The sequence below is a fragment of the Trachemys scripta genome, chromosome 23 (assembly GCF_013100865.1).
Source record: "Trachemys scripta elegans isolate TJP31775 chromosome 23, CAS_Tse_1.0, whole genome shotgun sequence".
In the NCBI taxonomy this organism is placed as follows: domain Eukaryota; kingdom Metazoa; phylum Chordata; order Testudines; family Emydidae; genus Trachemys; species Trachemys scripta.
The window spans coordinates 8,585,360-8,604,605 of record NC_048320.1 but is presented as its reverse complement, the minus strand read 5'-3'; the positions used below and the strand labels follow the sequence as shown (position 1 = coordinate 8,604,605).

The 19,246-nt window shown below is 55.6% G+C and overlaps 2 protein-coding genes across 5 annotated transcripts in view; one reads left to right on the top strand and one right to left on the bottom strand.

The window, feature by feature from the left end:
* Positions 1-9,728, bottom strand: part of SLC4A1 (solute carrier family 4 member 1 (Diego blood group)) — a 39,536-nt gene extending 29,808 nt beyond the window's left edge. Inside the window, exons 1-3 of one of the 2 annotated variants that reach the window (XM_034755724.1) lie at positions 9,576-9,728; positions 4,033-4,140; positions 3,313-3,409 (exon numbers count right to left, since the gene is read on the bottom strand). In XM_034755724.1, the coding sequence (XP_034611615.1) occupies positions 3,313-3,409; positions 4,033-4,050 (115 nt within the window). In that variant the 5' untranslated portion in view covers positions 4,051-4,140; positions 9,576-9,728. Of the gene's footprint in view, positions 1-3,312; positions 3,410-4,032; positions 4,141-9,571 lie in introns of both variants that reach the window. The other variant, XM_034755725.1, reaches the window with a different exon arrangement.
* A 9,310-nt stretch (positions 9,729-19,038) lies between these two features.
* Positions 19,039-19,246, top strand: part of RUNDC3A (RUN domain containing 3A) — a 23,019-nt gene continuing 22,811 nt past the window's right edge. For all 3 annotated transcript variants that reach the window (XM_034756236.1, XM_034756237.1, XM_034756235.1), the window contains exon 1: positions 19,039-19,180. In XM_034756236.1, the coding sequence (XP_034612127.1) occupies positions 19,074-19,180 (107 nt within the window). In that variant the 5' untranslated portion in view covers positions 19,039-19,073. The remainder of the gene's footprint in view (positions 19,181-19,246) is intronic.

The following is a 19,246-nucleotide window of genomic DNA, read 5'->3' as shown; positions in this document are numbered from 1 at the left end:
TCATTACAAGTCTAAGAAGGAAGTTCTGGGGATTTAATCATTCTAGTATTAGAGTTCGACTTGGAAAAGGGGCAGAGACTAAAAAGAGTGAAACTGTTCAGCTTAGAAAAGAGATGACTGCGGGGGGTCGCATAGGCGCCGACTCCAGGGGTGCTCCAAAAAAAAACGGTGGGTGCTCAGCATGTTCGGTGGTGGGTGGGAGGTGTTGGGGGTGGGGGCGGGAAGAGGTGGGGCAGGGGCAAGAAGAGGCGGAGTAAAGGTGGGGCCTTGGGGGAAGGGTTAAAGTGGGGGCGGGACGGAAGGGGGTGGAGCGCCCACCAGGAAAGAAGCAAGTCGGTGCCTGTGAAGGGAGGGCGATATGATAGAGGGCTATAAAATCGTGACTGGTGTGGAGATAGTGAACAGGGAAGTGTTATTGACCCCTTCACCTACCACAAGAACAAGGGGTCACCCGATGAAATTCACAGGCAGCAGGACTGAAACAAACATTAAGCAAGTACTTTACACAACGCACAGTCAACCTGTGGAACTCCTCGCCAGGGGATGTTGTGAAGGCCAAAAGTGTAACAGGTGTCAAAAAAGAACTAGATAAGCTCATAGAGGCTAGGCCCATCAATGGCTCTTAGCCAAGACAGTCAGGAATGCAACTCAGGCTCTAAGAAGCTGGGGCTGGACGACAGGGGATGGATCACTCGAAATTGCCCTGTTCTGTTCATTTTCTCTGAAGCATCTGGCACTGGCCATTGTCAGAGCCAGGATATTGGGCTAATGGGCCATTGGTCTGACCCAGTGTGGCCACTCGCACGTAACACTGTGCCCTTCTCCTTTCATTGAACGACCACAACGTGTTTTACAGATGTTAATTAATTATAAACCTTGTGACATTCCTAGGTGTCTTTCCACCTGGCATAAGAATGCAGCCACCTCTGGGGTGGAACACAGCCGCCGATTAGCTCTGCACAACAGTCGAGGACCGGAAGTGATGCAGGAAATGTTGGTGAGTAAATGTAATCACCCAGGCCAGCGTGCAGTGAGGACACCAGTGCAGAATACTCCTTAAAGAAGGTGCCAGGGGATCATTAACGAGCACAAAGGGGCAGGAGTCCAGTTTTATGTCTCATATAAAAGCTGGTCCCTTCAGCAGCACAACACACGCTGACATCGCACTTGGGTATTGGCTCCAGCACTGCCTACTGACTCATCAAGCCACTTCCTGCAGGTCTCCTGTCCAAGCACTAAGCCAGCCTGGCTCGACTTATCCTGGGAGATCTGACTCAGACAGCAAAGGGAGGCGTCGCTACACAGCTAAGAGGCAGAACAAGCAACTGGATTTGCTTGCAGCATCCCTTCTGCCCAAAGGGTACGTCCCAGGACCTGCCTAGCACAGAGCTGCCAAGTTCCTAGGCTGCAAGGAAGGAGCCCCGCAGCTTGGCAGAGTAAAAGCCATTGACCCCGGGAATAACGTCAGAGCTGCAAACAGAGCATGTTGTTGACCTAACAGCTGGGAATTACGGCTTTCCCAGGCCAAGCAACTAGTCGTTACAAATCCAAATATCCACCTCTCTCGAGGGACGCAGAGGACCCTCCTCAGTCCGGGATCTGAGCATCCCCGATGGATTCCATCCTCCCAGTTCCCCTGTGAAATTGGGGAGCATTATCCCCACTTTTCAGCTGGGGAACAGTGCAGGTTAAATAGCTCACCCAAGGCCGCACAGGAAGTCTGTGACCGGGCTGGGAAAATCTCCTGAGCCCTAATCTATGCTCTGACCACTAGACTATCCTGCCTTGCTCTCCCTCTCTGTTTGTACACACTCACCCAGCTGTAGTAACAATCTCCTGAGCGACTGCATTAATCACGCCCCGGTGATCGCCTCCCCTGCACTCTGCCCACCAATTCAGCTCTGCCTTGGCTATTTCTAACCCCCCCGTCTTTACGCCCATCTATATGGTTCCTAGATATTCCTACAACAGAGTTATTATTCACAGGACTTTAATACATCGATTTCACAGTTAGAGCTGGCCAAATTCTTCTTTGTGGATTTGTGCAACATTCCTTGTGAATGTAACACTTTGTTCTGCAACATATCTATATCGGGGACTATGCCAGCCAGGGGGAGCAGCAAACTGCAATGAGGGGACCACTTGAGATTGCAGGGGTAGCAAACCGCAAGGCAGGGAGGCTGGTTGGTGGGCAGGCAAAGGGAGGAGAAAGAGAACCACCAGCCCTGTATGTACACACTCAAACGATAAACGATTTAGGAAACCTGATCTCTGAGGGAAGGGTAGAAAAACTGGGCGTCTTTCATCTTGAGAAAAGAAGATCACGGAGGGAATCTGATAACATATTTGCAGGCTATCGAGAGGACCAGATCAATTCTTCTCCACGTCCACTGAAGGTAGGACAAGTCGGAATGGGCTTAATCTGCATCGAGGGAGATTTCGGTTCGATATAAGGAAAAACTTTCTCACTGTCAGGGTAGCGGAGCTCTGGAACAGGCTTCCAAGAGAGATTGTTGGGATCCGCGGCACTGGAGGTTTTTAAGAACAAACCCGTGCTGGGGATGGTCTAGGTTTACATGACCCTACCTCAGCTCAGGGGCCTGGACTAGACGACTTCTCAAGGTCCTCTCCAGCCTCACACTGTATGATTCTGCTATGCTTTGTTTATATACACTGTCCACGCAAACAATACACACGGCCTCAGAACCATGTACCTCGGCGCAGATACAGCATGTCATAACCCTTATACCCGGAGGTATATATGCCGTTTATGCACCGTGCAGAGCCCTCTACTCTGATATATATACAGCATATCATAACCCTGGACCCTGAGATACCGGCGCCCACGCCACCGGAACAGACACAGTCCCAAGGGACGTAAGATTTCCCAGATACTTGATCGAACCCTTGCTCACTCTAGCTTGATAGCCCATCTCCAGCGGCAGCCAGTGCCTGGTGTGTTGGTGCCCTCCACAATGCACCTAGCTCACTGCTGACCCGGAGTTCACCACCCGTGCTGGCCACGGCCCCCAGGAGTGCAGGAGATCCAGCAGTGACCATGAGGGCATCAGAACCCTTCATAGTGCACCGAGCTCATGGGGTGACATGGGAGGGCTGAGAATTCCTTCCTGATCTCTCCCCAGGCAGGCAGTGCATGCCCTGGAGCATGTACCTTGACGACCCCCCCTTCCGTCATCCCCTCAAGCGACATTGCTACAAACAGCTGTCCGTGGTGCTGAGAATGTCCCATCGCAAGGGAACCCGAACCCCCCTGGTGACCCTTAATGAACTATGAGCGTTCGGGTTACTCACTGCCTTGTTCATCGAGGGACATGTTTGATTGCTTCAGTTCGGGGTCCCGGTAGCCCTCTTCATCCAGCCTGCTCTTCATCTCAGCTTCATAATCTTCCTAAGGGGAGGAAGGAGAACACTCTTCATGGTCACTAGCTGTGCCGGTGTTGGGCAGCACAACCAGGGCAGCTGCACCCCTGGGCAGCAGCTCTGAGACACAGGGGGCAACTAGGGCTGAGGGGTAGCTCAGTGGTTTGAGCATTGGGCTGCTAAATGCAGGGTGATGAGTTCAGTCCTTGAGGGGGCCCCTTGGGGCAAAAATCAGTACTTAATCCCGCTAGGGAAGGCAGTGGGCTGGACTTGGTGACCTTTCAGGGTCCCTTCCAGTTCTAAGAGAGAAAATATCTCCATTAATTTATTTTATCTATTCTGGGATGCAGAGGAATGCTCTGATGTGATTCCTCTATGGGGACTGTAGCCCAGGGTGAAGCCGGGTGTCCGCGCAGGGATTCCCCGTGGGGGATGGTAGCACGGTGTGAAGCAGGGTGTCCGTGCAGGGATTCCCCGTGGGGGATGGTAGCAGGGTGTGAAGCAGGGTGTCCGTGCAGGGATTCCCCGCGGGGGATGGTGGCACTGTGTGAAGCAGGGTCTCTGCAGGGTTGCCCTGAGGAAGGCAGGGAGCAGTGGGGCAGGTTGGACTGAGTGGGGCCGTGATCTAGTCTGACTCTGAGTTTCCACTACCTGTCCCGGATCCTCCATGGTTTTTTTGCGTATTGTCCCTCTCCCTGGGTCTCTTGTTCTGTCCCAGCACTCAGCCCGGAAGCAGCATCACCCGATCGGCCCCAATCTCTGAAAAGGCAAAGGGAAGAAACGCATGGCAGGAATGGCAGGTACCACGTGGGGTAGGCCTGGCGTGGTAGCTCATGCCGGGGATCTCCATGCTGCCCCTGCAGAATACCGGATTGCAGGGATCCTTTACGGCAGCCCCTGCTCCCCATAGACATGGCTTACCCCGGGTTCTCCTGGCCCTCTCTGCAGCATCCCAGCACGTAGGCACAGTCGTGGATCCAGGCCTACTCTGCAGGTGCATGGCTGGCTTTGGGAAGAGGGGGGATCTTGTGGATCAGGCACTGAGCTGGGACTCAGGATAGTGGGGGTCAGTTCCTAGCACTACCCAGGCTCCCAGTGTGACACTGGGCAAAACTCCAAGGGCCAGGTTTTCCAAAAGTGCTATGCACCCCACCTAGCGGAAATCCGGCCCTTCATCTCCCTGGGCCTCCATTCCCCATCTGTACAGTAATAATCCATTATCTGCCTGGTCTCGTTAGACTGTCAGGCCCAGATCTTCAAAGCTCTTGAGGTGCCTAATTCCCAGTGATTTCTATGGGAGTTAGGCCCCTAAATACTTTTGAGGATCTGAGCCTGAGCTCCGTCTCTCAGTCCGCCTGTGCAGCGCCTGGCACGTCGGGCCCGTGTCTCAGCTGGAGCCTCAAGAGATTCGTGTAATAAAGTTCTGGCTCCTTTGTCAGGGCTGGCGGCGTGTGCCGTAGGATGCGCCTCTATCCCTGGTGCCATCTGTCCGTCCCCGCTGACGGCCACCCACGTACAGATGGTGTTTGCCTTTCCATCTGAGCTTTCTGGGCTTCTGGGAACTGTTTATTTTGAGGTTTGCGATTAGCACATTTGGGGGTGTCATGTCCCTATGCCCCTCTCCCCCTTAGCACAGAGTCGCACGGGGAGTCATTCACTCCTGTGACACAGCCCCGCTCCCCAATGCCACGCGTTTGCTACGCTGATGTTTAAGGTAATAACAGCGGAAACGAGGCGCAGTGGTTTGCTCTGGGTCACTCAACGAGTCCCCAGTACAGGTGAGAGCCGCGTACCAACCCACAGCTCCCCAGTGTGTAACCCACCTTGGGCTGCAGAGGGACTGAGTGCACCCAGGCAACGGGTTTAGGCCGTGTCTGCATTGACCTCCGGACCAGGGCTTGCAGAGTGGCACTGGTTTAACTTAAAATGGGGTTTGAAACCAAGTTTGAAACCCAAAGGCTGTGTGGACGCTCCAGCTTTGGTTTACACCGGGCTTATTTGATTTAGTTTAAACTGATCAGGAACAGGTTCAAGCTAAACCAAAATAAGTACAGGAGTGTGCCCACAGGTGTGCACCAGTTTCAAAAAGGGTTTAAATTAAACTGGTGCAACCTCTGTGTGTTGAGGAAGCCTTAAAGACCTGCCCAAACCAGCCTGTGGAACCACAAGCCCTGAACTACAAGGGAGTCTGGATTCAACCCAGCTCTCTCATTCCCTACTGTAATAGGAGCGGGAGGAGAGCCAGAGCATGGGGCCAGTTCAGACCCAGATCCAATAGCAAATATCAGGACACCAGCTCATTTCTCTAACAAATCATACGGGAACCCCAGATGTAGCACATCCAGAGGTCTCTCCCCCCCTGCAAAAAACCTGGGAGAGTTCATATCCCAAATGCTGATCCAACCTTGGGTCCTCGGCACATCGTAATCCCAGATAAACTGGTTTGCAGCAGGTCTTAGCCAGCCAGCGAGCACCAAGGCTAAAGCGTACCGTGAAGGTCTGTTTCCATGCCCTACACAGGGTGTGTCTGTTTCCTTGCTGATCAATGCATTTTGTGAATTTAGGTTCTAACGCGGCTTTGGCCCCGTGCGAACTGGCTGCCTGGCCTGTCTTTGACACCAGTTTCTTGGGAGCCCCGTTTCAACAAGCTGCAGCCAGGCACACACCGTACAGTCACCCGGCTCGTGAGTGAGAATCAAACCTGGGACCACCCAGCACCAGAGGACAGTGCAGACCTCTGAGCGAAAAGCAGGGTTCTGGAAGCAGCCGGCTAGCGCAGTAGCTGGGGTCCGCCACTAGAAGGCGACATAATCATTCACTAACCCACTGTCTCACACTTGCCTGAAGGCAAAATCTTGCCTCGCCTGGTCCATCCTTTGCCAGATGTACTCAGGCCACTTTCAGAGCTGGCTGGGCCCAGGCCTGTAGCTCTCCACTCCGGTGAGCGGCCTCAGGGGCGCTCAGGGTCTGGGCCCCAGCTAGTCTGGCATTAGCCTGTTCAAATCGTTAGTTGCTCCTGCCTGTCTCAGAGACGCAGGAGCAGAGGGTGGAACTGGGCTGTCTCCGGGATGAATTTTCAGAGCCCCCCGTCCCTACCAGCCAATAGGAAGGAGTTGCCCATGGGAGCAGTGTAGGGGGGAGACTGGAGGGTCCCTGTCACAGGATACTGCAGACGACTAGCAAGCTCGCTGCAGCCTCGTAGGAGATGGGACAAACCCAGGGAAAACGCAGGATAAATATCCCGGGGAATTCATTGAAGACGTGGCCAACCTGGTAGGTGGCTGGTGGGCTAGAGGGAGAAAGGGGTAGGGAAGCATTTGGGGTCCAGACTTGTATTGCCTGCCTGCTGGCATGACTGATACCGGGATAACCGTAAGCCCAGCAGCTCCGTGTGCTACTGGGGATCTGTCACGTGTGTGCAGACAGGACCTGGGTCATAGTGCATGGCGTGAGCTCCCAAGGTGACACAGGGTCTACACCCGGAGAGCCTGTCAGTTCATCCTCTTGGGCCGCGCTTTGTGGCTAAGCTTGACAATCCCCAGGGCTGGCAGGGCGTCACTCAGCCGATGGCACTTTGCCGTCTGAGCCAGCACTGAGCCAACGCCCGTGCTTGGCGCTAGCAGGTGCTGCGCGGCTGGAGATGCTGCGTCAAATCCGTCCTGGCTTGATCGTTGACGACGCCACGACACGTTTTCTTTTTGCGAGAGCGGGCGGTTTTAACCCACTGCCCCACTTCTGACTGTGACACTCTAGACGCCCACAGATCCTTCTGTCTTTGCCCTGCAGCTCTCGCGTGGCCTGGCTGTGCACAGTAGAACAGCTCCACGCCCCACCCCAGAGCTGGCTGCATTTCAGCAGTGGGTTTGCAAAATGCTTTGGAGTAAAAGGCGTTCCAGGCACTTGGGGGGGTATTGCATCAGCACCTGGCTGCTGTGTTCTGCACTGTGCTGATAGTCCAGGGGCTGAGCCCATCTGTGCAGTCAACCCCCACTCCCCTCCCTTCCCCTCCCTGCTTCCCTGCTAGGGGGTCAATATGTACCTGGGTCCCTCCCCTAGTTATTGGCAATGGCCTTGTTAGCCCGTTAGTAGCCCAGCTCCAGGAATCCCCAAAGGAGGGGCAGCTCTGTGCCCCCCCCGGGAGACACGCCAGTTAAACCACAGCCTGAGCCGTGACCAGCCAGAGCCCAGATTGGGGCAGGGGTGAAACGGCACAAAAAGAACCGACAGTGGGAAAGGGCAGAGACGGGGGTGGGGGAAGGGAAGGGGGGAGATGGCGGAGGGGCTATCTCTCCCCCTCAGCAGGGCTCAGGTGCTGGAATGATTGACATCCCTTGACCCAGCAAATGACACTGATGCCACAGTGTATAATAGTGACCCACAGTACAGACCCTGTACCCCCTGCCCCCGGCACCAAATACGGCACTGAGACCCTCCCTGCTGCAGTATAGAGCCCTGCGACCCACAGTATAGACTCTATACCTCCAGTACCACAGTATAGAGCTCTGCGACCCACAGTATAGACTCTATACCTCCAGTGCTACAGTATAGAGCCCTGTGACCCACAGTATAGACCAGGGGTCAGCAACCTTTCGGAAGTGGTGTGCCGAGTCTTCATTTATTCACTCTAATGTAAGGTTTCGCGTGCCAGTCATACATTTTAACCTTTTTAGAAGGTCTCTTTCTATACGTCTATAATATAGAACTAAAGGATTGTTGTATGTAAAGTAAATAAGGTTTTTAAAATGTTTAAGAAGCTTCATTTCAAATTAAATTAAAATGCAGAACCCCTCTGGACGGGTGGCCAGGACCCGGGCAGTGTGAGTGCCACTGAAAATCAGCTCGTGTGCCGCCTTCGGCCACACGTGCCATAGGTTGCCTACCCCTGGTATAGACTCTATACCCCCAGTGCCACAATATAGAGCCCTGCGACCCACAGTATAGAATCTATATTGCCAGTGCCACAGTATAGAGCCGTGCGATGCCACCTGCCTCGCAGCCTGTGCCCTTCTGAGCACCTCATAAGCAACAGCCATTGAACAACCAACGTCCTCATGGAGAAAACGCACCAAGGTGGCCACTTCTCCCTGCCCCCAAGCCCTGGCACGGGGCTGGGGTGGCTGCCAGAGAACCAGGTCTCCAGGCAAGCTAAGCCAAGCTGGGGTGATTCGCAGCTTCCCCCCAGCTCTGGGCTTCGAGGTGTGTCAGCCAACCCTGGAAAGCCAACCAGCCCCTCCGACTCCCAAGCCCAAGGGGGAAGGCCGGGCCGCAGGAGCGCAGCAGTTGGATGGAGGCAACAGTAGGCCTCGGGGCATGCTCAGCTTCCCCGTTCTCCTGCCGAACCCCAGCCTCGGCCCTGCAACTCCAGCAGGACCCTCCATCCACCCCGGGAAGGTCATCGGGGACGCCATGCCCAGGCAGGCTGACCAGCCAACTCCGCTTCTGTGGCTACCCTCCCTCCCCTGCTGGTCTGAGCTCTTGAAAGCCCCTTTCACGCAAAGCTCTGTGACCAGCCCCCCAATATCTTTACATGCCAAGGGGCAGACTCTGGTCTCAGTGACCCGGGCACGGCACCCATGTGCCTAAAGTCACAGCTGGGGTGACCAGATCGCACGTGTGAAAAATCGGGACCGGGGCGGGGAGTAATAGTCGCCCATATAAGAAAAAACGCCGACTATGGGGACAGTCCCTATAAAATCGGGACATCTGGTCACCCGAGTCACGGCCAGCACCGTCACTGCAAGGCGGCTGCCCGGAAGACACACCAGCTGAGCACAAGAAATGGCGGGGAACCCCGTATCCAACGGGAAATATGGGGGAGGGATCTGAGAGGGGGGGTGATGGCTCCGCTTGGCCTCTGATGAGGATTAGGGGCTAACACTAGCCAGGCTGGTAATTGGCGCTGTGAGTCTACAGCTAAGGACTTCCGAACAGTCTCCAAACCCCACAGCGTTCCTGGGGCGAAGGCGCCACACAGACTTTCCGACCTCCGAGCAGATCATCTCCTTAGCCGATCTCAAACCCCAAAGAAACCTCTGCCAGCCCAACTCCCTCTGGAGAGACCAGTGAGCTGCCCTCATGGCCCTTCCCCTCCCTAAGCTCCCCCAGGTGAAGACACCAACACCCCTCTCCCCCGACTCCACCCACTCAGCCACGCTCCCCACCCCAAGGGCGAGCGAATGAGCGAACTGACCTACCGGTGGGATCCTGAGAAGCCTGCAAAGCCTGCCAGCTGGGTTCTCCTCCTGGAGCCCTGGCTCAGCTGTGGTCGTCTGCCACCCAGGGAGATGGTAAAGAGACCCGCGATCGAACCGGAGGCGCTCCAAACTCCTGAGTCATGCTCACCTCCCTAATCTCTCTGGCCCACCAGCCCGGCGCGCTCCCCTGCCGCTGAGAGATTCACCCTTCCTGCGGCCCCATAAACAGCGCTATCTGGAGAGACCATCTTGCAGAACCTAGCCTTCCCCACCCTGCCCCTGGCCGTGGCCGCCACCTTGCCCAGCCCCCCGCCCTGAGCCTCCATCTCTCTCGCCTGCTACTAACTTCACTGACTTTTTAAATTAGGTTTAATGCACTTTTCTTTTTCTTTTTTTTCTTTTTTGTTGTTGGTGGGTCGTGTTGATGGCCCAGCTCGTGTCCTTGCAATATCTTGTTTACCACTTTCTGGGGATTCCCTTTGGGGAAAGCCCTGGGTGGAAGCCTTCTCGAGTTTTGTTGATTTAAAAAAAAAATGCTTCTGGTGAGGCATCTCCCGGGCTGACGTTATGGGAGGCATTTGAAGCCAGGGCTCCGGTCCTGCAGATTTCACTGCACGGGTGTCTGTATTTACTGGCTCTGTCCATACCACGGTTATCCAGGAGTAGCCCAGTGGCATAGCACGCGCCCAGTGCGCTTGGCATCACACCCGGTGTTTGGACGTGCAGTGCTCAGTAGCCCACTCAGGGCCTGGCCCACTCCCTGGCCTGTTAACGTCGAAGGAAACACTCCCATTGACTTCACTGGGCTTTGGGGGCAGGTTCCAGGCACATTCTGCGTGGATGTGTTTGAAACATTCCCCGGCACAACAGGGTTGTTCTACCTGGATGTTCTACCTGTGCAGCCATGGGTTCTAGGTATGTCAAGGCAGAACGTACCCAATGTATTGCCAAATAGCACATCCTGGTAGAGCTCACCTGTCATGCTGCTGAACGGCCCAGCCGCATCCAGGTAGGACACACCTGCCAGGCGGCCAAGTGTTCTAGATGTGTTTTACCTGCCCGTACGGTAGCGCCGCATGCATGATCTACCAGGATGTGCCTGGAATGTCCAACATCATGGCCGGCATGTTCTACCCGGATGGATCTAGAACCGGAGTCTTGTGTCGTCTCTGATTTGGCAGCCTGGAATCTGCCATGGGAGCCACCCTACACTGCAGGTGTAGGCTGTGAGCTTTCATTTCTTCTTCCTGAATCACCTTTCTAGCCCTTGTGGTTGTGAGAAAATCGAGAGCGACCCGTGTAGAGATGGCCGAGCTGCCAGCTCTCCCCACCGTGCAGTTATGGGTGCGTAACTACAAAATCTGTGGCATGCTCACAATGTCGGGGAAGAACGACGGGAACTGTATTTAATCTGAAAATAAATAACAAGAGATCAGGCTGCTGATCACATCCTTTATTTGCAGGTTCAGTTCCGCAGAAACCTGTGCAGTAGCGGAGAACGTCCAGCCCGCTGCAAAATCCAGGGTCCCTCGGCACAGTCTGCAGGGCCTTGTTGCTGCAGAGAGCGCTGGGCACTGCTGGGACCATGCAGCAGCATGGCAGGGGCATTACGTTTTGACGTACCCAGAATGCTCAGCTGCAGAGCCGGCGCGGGCTGCCCGGACGTACCCAGAATGCTCAGCTGCAGAGCCGGTGCAGGCTGCCCGGTCATACCCAGAATGCTCAGCTGCATCCCTCCAACTGGCATCTCAGCAGAGACCTTGTGGACCCCAAATGTCCAGAGCATCAATGCGCCATAGCGCTCATTCCCGGTGCCTGCCTTTTTGGCCCTTCTTGCAGCAATAGCAGAGTGATACAAACCCCACCCAGCCCTCCTGGCTGGTAAAGCCGGTAAACCCAGCCCAACCACTAGGTTCTCTCCATGCCACCGTGGCCAGGGGACACGGCATTATAGGCAGAGGAAGAGGGTTCTCCAGCTCTGCCATTGACTGACTAGGGAATCTTGGGCTGCTTCCCAGAGGGATCAAGTATTTGCCTTTCCTGTTGATTCCAGGCTATTAGCCTCCCTGGGTGTCCATTTCCAGCTCTGTGACATGCCTGGGGCTGGCGTGTGGTCCATGCTTGGGCATCCGACTCTGGATCACGCCTAGGGTGAGAGAGGCAGCATGGTGGCCCGGACAGGGCGCTGGCCTAGGATTAAATTCGTAGAATCATAGAAGATCAGGGTTGGAAGAGACCTCAGGAGGTCATCTAGTCCAACCCCCTGCTCAAAGCAGGACCAATCCCCAACTAAATCATCCCAGCCAGGGCTTCGTCAAGCCTGACCTTAAAAACCTCTAAGGATGGAGATTCCACCACCTCCCTAGGTAACCCATTCCAGTGCTTCACCACCCTCCTAGTGAAATAGTGTTTCCTAATATCCAACCTAGACCTCCCCCACTGCAACTTGAGACCATTGCTCCTTGTTCTGTCATCTGCCACCACCAAGAACAGCCGAGCTCCACCCTCTTTGGAACCCCCCTTCAGGTAGTTGACAGCTGCTATCAAATCCCCCCCACTCTTCTCTTCTGCAGACTAAATAACCCCAGTTCCCTCAGCCTCTTCTCATAAGTCATGTGCCCCAACCCTGATCATTTTCATTGCCCTCCGCTGGACTCTCTCCAATTTGTCCCCATCCCTTCTGTAGTGGGGGGACCAAAACTGGACGCAATACTCCAGGTGTGGCCTCACCAGTGCCGAATAGAGGGGAATAATCACTTCCCTCGATCTGCTGGCAATGCTCCTACTAGTACAGCCCAATATACCATTAGACTTCTTGGCAACAAGGGCACACGGCTGACTCATCTCCAGCTTCTCGTCCACTGTAATCCCCAGGTCCATTCCCACCTGTGCCCTGCGTAACCTTGGGAAAATCCAGGAACGGCGCCAGGCTTTTTGGCGCCCTAGGTCGTCATCGGCCTTCCGCGCTCCCGGTCGTCATCGGCAATTCTGCGGTGGGGGGGGTCCTGCCGCGCTCCTGGGTCTTTGGGACACTTCAGCGGTGGGTCCCGGAGCGAGTGAAGGACCCACAGCAGAATTGCCGCCGAAGACCTGGAGCGCAGAAGGACCCTCCACCGCCGAATTGCCGCCAACGGCCGCAAGATGCCACTCCCCCAAATCCTGGCACCCTAGGTGACCACCTAGGTCACCTAAATGGAAGCGCCGGCCCTGGGAAAATCACATCTGCCTTTTCCGTGCCTCAGTTTCCCCACCTGTAAAACAGGGTCAGCCCCTCCCCACCTCTGCACAGCCCTTTGAGGTCGGTGGTTGAAAAGCACAGGAGCACATCAGTGCAAATTGTTCTAGATTTCACAGGCTGTCGTGGAGTGGACGCACCTCGGAGGGACAAGAGACAGCAGGAAAAATGTGTTTCAGTCACCCAACTGATCGGCAGCTGATGCCAAATCGAACGAAACCTGGCCAGCGTGACGCTACTCTGCACAGACTGATTTTGCACCATCCACTTATTTTAAGCTGCATGGACGACCTGTGTCTGCGACACGCGTAACAAAGGCTAAAAAGCAGCTCTCTGCTTTCTGTGCAGCCCCTTGCGGGAGCCGAGTTCCAGGGACACCACAACCCCTCGTTCTATCTCTTACAGACAGGAGAACAAGCCAGGGATGATACGGCGCCTTTCTGGCAGCTTGGCAGGGGAGAGGTGGGTGGAATGTGGGTGAGCTCTGTGCATGAGCTGCCTGGGCGTGGGGGACTGGGTGGGTGTAGCAGGGCTGTGCACGCACGCCGTGCCTTTGTGCGGGTGGGAGATTGTGAGCTAGTGTGTGGGCACACCTCTGGGGACCAGCCCACGCACGTCAGGCTCCGGGGACCCGTGACTCGTTAGTGTGAGTGACCTGGTGTGAGAGTGCGCGTCGGGGGCATCCACGTGGGGATGTGAGTGTGGGGTGAACGAATGGGGGTGAGTGAACAGACCTCCCTGGAGCTCTGTAAGTGACCGAGGGCCACCCCCTCTGACTCAGGGGCCCCCAGCACCAGCTTCCCCTTTGCACAGGCTCAGTCCTCACCGGGTACAGATGCTTTCAAAGTAAAATATGCAACTAGAGATGGGGGGGGTCCATCCCACCTGAACCCCCTGCATTCAAGGAAGCCCCAGTGCACCCCGATGTCACTGAGCTTATCGCCAGCCCCCTGCAACTGCAGTTCTCTCGCGCCCCCTCAAAGTGGGTTTTATTGCACAGCGCTAGGCATAAGCAGACCAAGCAACTGCTTAGGGCCCGGAGCAGCTCCAGGGGCCCCATTCGCTTTTGTAGTATGTGTTGTATGTGGGGCAGACCCCCCCAAAATATTCCTGCTTAGGGCCCCCAATGGACTAGCACCGCCTCTGCGTCAGCGACTGGCTGTCACCTGTGTGAGACACCTCTCCGCCCTGGCTTGAGTCTGAGGAGGAGAGCATGGGGTGTATGGCTCCCAGCTGAAAGGGCAGAGCTCAGGAAACAGACAGGAGCAGAGATCGGACATGGAGGGACAGGGGCAGGAGAACCCCCGTGCCCCGAAACTGTACAAGAAACAGGAAACAGCCTGGAGCCATTTCAAAGCCCTGAGTGTTACAACCCACACCACAGTGCAGAGGAATAAGGTCTGGCTCACACACATGGGTCTTTGGGATCCAGCTGCTTTCTTTCCATTCGATCAAAGGGTGGGAGAGACGACCTGCCCACAAAGGGTTAAGTCAGTGCAGACACCCGATCGGCCATCGCCAATGTCGCCCTGGCCCATTTGGCCCCAGAGGTTATCAATACACCGTGTCAGCATGATCAGCCGGCTGGTCGAAGGCGCAGTGAATCCACAGCCTGGCCCTGCTCAGCCGCCATGTCCCACCCAACAGCGAGCGTGAGACAGAAGCCCACGGCAGGTGAGCCTTGTCCACCCTTGGCTTTGTCATATGGCTCCCCAGGCCCAGGACAGGCCCAGACGGCACAGTGGGAAAAGCCCCGGCTGTTGTCAGAGGCTTGTCTTCACTAGAGCACGGATACCACGGGTGTGTCCGCGTGGGCATGCGACGGCCGGGATAGTCGCAGCAAATGCCCCACGGAGACAAGGCACCAGACACGCAGCGGGAGGGGTGGTCTGTCTGCAGGATCCACCCCTGCCTAGGGATGTTTGCCCCAGTGTAAATACATCTCTGTGGGACAGTGGGTCCTGCCACAGGCTGGCTGGCCCTTTAAGGGGAGATGATTCAGCCCCACCTGTAGCAGATACTTCCCTTGCCTCGGCAGGTAGAGAAAATAGGCCATGTGACTCAATCAGGCGTCTGGGATAAATAAGAGAGAGAGGGCAGGGCTGGGTCCTGAGAGAAGCTTGCTGAAAAGGGGAAGGCTCCTGTAGGATTGTCTATGTCCCACATAAGCCCTGAGAGCAGGAGTCCGTTGAAGTGGCTGGGAGGTTTGCTCCTGGGTGCAGTGTAAACACACCCTGCAAGACTAGGACAGTAGCAGATTGGGTTTGCCTGTTGACCTCTCTGAGCCAAAGAGAAGGTGGCCCTGGGGCAAGGCAAGACTCCAGGCAGGCCAGAGGACAGACTGACCCACAGGTAAGAGGGATTGGGTAGACAAGCTGTTATTTTGAGTTCCCTTTTGGATGTGGTTACTCTAGAAGGTGTGGCCTTCTAGTTCAGGACTCTGGTGGGGGGCCAAGCTGCAAGTCTTGGTAGCTGAGGAAGGGTGGTGGAGAAAAGACAGGGCTGGAGAGGAAGGCCGGGCTGGTGGTTAGGGCATTAGTCTAGGCTGCCCAAGACCTGGGTTCAAATCCCTGTTCTGCCAGAGACTCCCTGGGTGGATCCCTTGGCTTTAGCAAGGGAGGAGGTGAGACTGGATGATTAAAAATAGTCCTGACTGGTTTTCAATCTATGAAGCAGGCTGAGAAGTGGAAATGGAGACAGGGCTTCTATAGAGTCCCCCTTGGCCACAAAGGGATTCCCTGGAGCTAGCAGCCCTCTCGCAGATACAGATGTTTGTGCTGATGTAAACTACTGGGATGAGCTTAAATGGTCAGATGGATCTGTGACGGCTGCCCAATGAATTCAGGGAAGTTCTATGGCCTGCGTGATGCAGAGACCGGACTGCAGGCTCCCGGTGGTCCCTTCTGGCTCTGTAACCTCTGAACTTCCATGAGTTGTGTTTTGGGGGGTTTCTTAAAGCCCCCAACTCCTGAGTCATGTTTACATGAGACTCTCAGCCATCACGTCTTTTCTTTACAAAATAAGATTCTAGCCCCCTGCCCCTCCCCAGCTATGGAGAAAAGCTTGAAAAATGAGACTCCAAAAGCTTCCAACGCCCGGCTGCAAAAAAAATCTGACCTTGTTCATCACTTAAAATCTCACGATTTTAAGCTGATCTTGTGCTTTTTGAAGGGCTGACTCCTGACTTGTTTTGAATGCTTGGGGTGGTGATGCCGGGTGTCTGCAGCAGAGACTTGCATGCAAGTCACAAGCCCGCTGCTACTTTATCTAGGTGGGAGAGAAAGACAGAGGGAAGGGGCAGGAGAGAGGATGTCGGTGCTCCAGCCCTCTCCGTTTGGCAGCTCAGAGGGGCACCGGGGAGGGGGTTGTGTGTACATGCACTCGATGCCCATCTGACTGTTTCACTGGTGGGCTTGGAGGCTGCATCAGGAAATCGAGGGGGAACAGAAACCAGCCTGCAGTGTGGGAGAAATGGTGACTGAGCTGAAGGGAGGTGGGGAGGGGTGTGTCTGTCTCTCTCTCGCTCTCACATGAAATGGATGCAGAGGAAGAGACCCATCTGGTCACACAGGACATGTGCATTCCAAGACCTGCTCCTGTACTCGTGCCATGGGAGGGGAGCCCTGTGCTCGCAAGGTCGGAGGAATGACTGGGGAGGTGGCAGGTGGCACTGGGCAATTTGCAGCCTGCCCTAGAGGAAGGGGGGCCCATGTTACCACAGAGGAAAGTGCTCTGGCAAATCAAGGTTGTTTCTGGGCTTTCTAAAAATGCAACTCTCTCCCCCACCCCCCCTGGGGGGGGATATGCTTCTGTAGTGCTAACCACTAGACACACTTCCTTCCCAGAGACGGGTATAGAACCCAGGAGGCCTGACCCTGCCTCTAACCACTAGGCCCCACTCTCTGTAGTCTCTCCAGACCCCATTCCATGGCAGGTGTAAAACAGCTGCCAGGCCCTTCTGGAGCCCTGGGTTTAAAATGACCGGCATCTGCATCCAGTCCCTGATGGCCAAGCTAAACCAAGGGCTGCCACTGGATAGCTTCATTGGATGAGCCTGGCTGGTGGCCAGGCCAGGCTGTGAGACTTGCTGGGTGTGGGGGCTGACCGCCTTCTGCTGCAGAGACCGACAGACAGAGCTGTGTGATTAGCTTTATCTGTGGGGAGAGCCCAGGGATCCAAGGTTATCTCCGCGCTACCAACCGCCCCACTCCCTCCGTGTCACCAGGGACTCTGCCGGGTCTTTAAAAAGGACGGGGAGACCTGGCAAGTGCTTCTAGGGATGGGAACACTCCGTTAACCCTTGCTGTGCCGTGCTGCCCTCCCACACCCAGCCGGGATCATCCCTTCAAACCCTTGAGCCAGCAAAGCCCTTAAGCACCTGCCTACATCCCATTGACTAAGGCCCTTGTTCAGCACCTCACTAGCAAGAGGCACATGGGCTCCTCTTGTGGTGCCTAGAAACTAGGTTTGAATTTGGGGGGGGGGGTGAAGAACCCTCTGCCCACCGTTGCGCGCTCTGCAATGTGTTCTCAGCACCCTGTCGAGCACCAAGGGGCTTTGGAGTGTTGATCTCTACCTAGGGGACTACTGGCTGCTCTGAAAGCAGAGCACCGCCCAAATTCTAATGCGCCGATCCTCCCGACATCCCCATGACATAGGGAGAGCAGCGCTGCTGTCCCCGTGTTCTGGATGGGGAAACTGAGGCACAAAGAGATTAAGAGGTGCACAAGGTGTTGCAGGAAGAATCAGTAGCAGAACACACACACCCCAAGTGTCTTCCCAAAAAACCCCATAAAGAGACGCACCCATTTGATTTCTCTTTGGCAAATGGCAGCCACTAGCCCTCTGCCTGGCCTACCCTTGCTCCCACCGGGCAAACCTCCCTGGGAGTCAAGTGGCACCGGAATCAGGCCCATCACACACTATGTGCTATGCCCACTCTGAGCAGCAAGGGGCAGAAGCTTCTAAGTTGCTGTTATAGTCACCTTATTCTTTGTATATCGTTCACCGGCCCTGGCTGAGATCAGCGCTCCAGCGTGCTAGGTGCAGTACGTACACACGGTGCAAGACCCTGCTCTGAAGCGTTTCCAAAGAGACCTGGAGAAGGAGTATTAAGAGCAGGGACAGTCTTTTTGTTCCATTTGTACAGCACCTAGCGCAATGGGGCCTGAACCAGGACTGGGGCTCCTCGGGGCTAGAATACTTCATAACTGTCTCTATTTCACAGATGGGGAAGGGACTGTCCCAGGGATCTTGGCCTGGAACCCAGGCCCTGTGGGTGCCAGGCTAGCGCTGAACGGCAGTTCATTTTCTCTTGCTCTGAAAAGCTTTGGTGACGTAATCGAAGCTTGGGAACTGGAGCCTGCGTCCTATCCATCCTGTGAGTGAGGAACCTGTGGGCATAATCCACACGTTCTCTGCGGTGCGGAGGGTGAAGGAAATGGCGGGTGAGCGAGTGGAGCCATTTCCGGCGGCTGCAGCTTCATCTCCAGCTCAGCCGTCCCACTGTTGGGGTGAGCTTAAATGATCAGATCCTGCTCTCCATGCCACGCATACCCCCAGGGCGCTCTGGTTCGTGTTGTCTGACTTAAACTGTGCCCGGAATCCTCCTTCAGCCGCGTGCGCGTCAAAAAACGGGACTTGCCCCCTGCGGAATTTGGATTCCTTAGTCATTCCCTCCACGGTCCACAGCTCCAGAATCTCGACCCCCTTATTCAAATCCCCCTTGGAGTCGAGACCTGAGCCTGCTGGCTCCTGAATGAAGCGCTCAGGCCTTTGGCCTGGCCCTGAGCCGGGAGAACAGACAGAGGGGCTCCACTTACCTACCTCCCACTCCCCCCATTCATGAATTAAAAACTCTTCTTGGGCAACAAAAGAGACACATTCTCCTTCCTTTGACACACACCCACCCACTGGAGAGTGGCTCCTGGTCCCCTGAAAGTCAGGGCTGGGGGGGCTCATGGACCCTGGAGACTGCCCCCGCCTCTCCCCAGCACTGCCTGGGGGCTGGCCCTTCCTACAAGCGCGTCATGGGAAGGGGGCTGGCCTCCCTACAGGGGGAGGGCTGCTTTGAGCATCAGCACCAGGGAGAGCTCCCTTTCCTTGGGTTTTCTGCTTCACGCCATCAGCTGGGGGTGGAGCGGATTGTCGGGAGGAGGTGGGGGAAGAGGGGGAAATATTCTCCAGCCATCAGAGGTGGGTGGAGGGGGGGGCATCGCGGTGGTGATCTGGGGGCAGAGGAGGGGGGTCGGCTGGAGGATTGGATGGAAGCGAGCTGTATCCAGTCTGCCATGGCTCTCGGGCTCTCCTCCAAGAAAGCCTCTTCCAGGAACATCGCCGTGGAGAGGAAGAATCTCATCACGGTCTGCAGGTGGGGGGGCTGCTGGAGGGGAGGGACATGGGGACCCCCCTGGGCAGCTTCAGGTGCGGGGGGGGG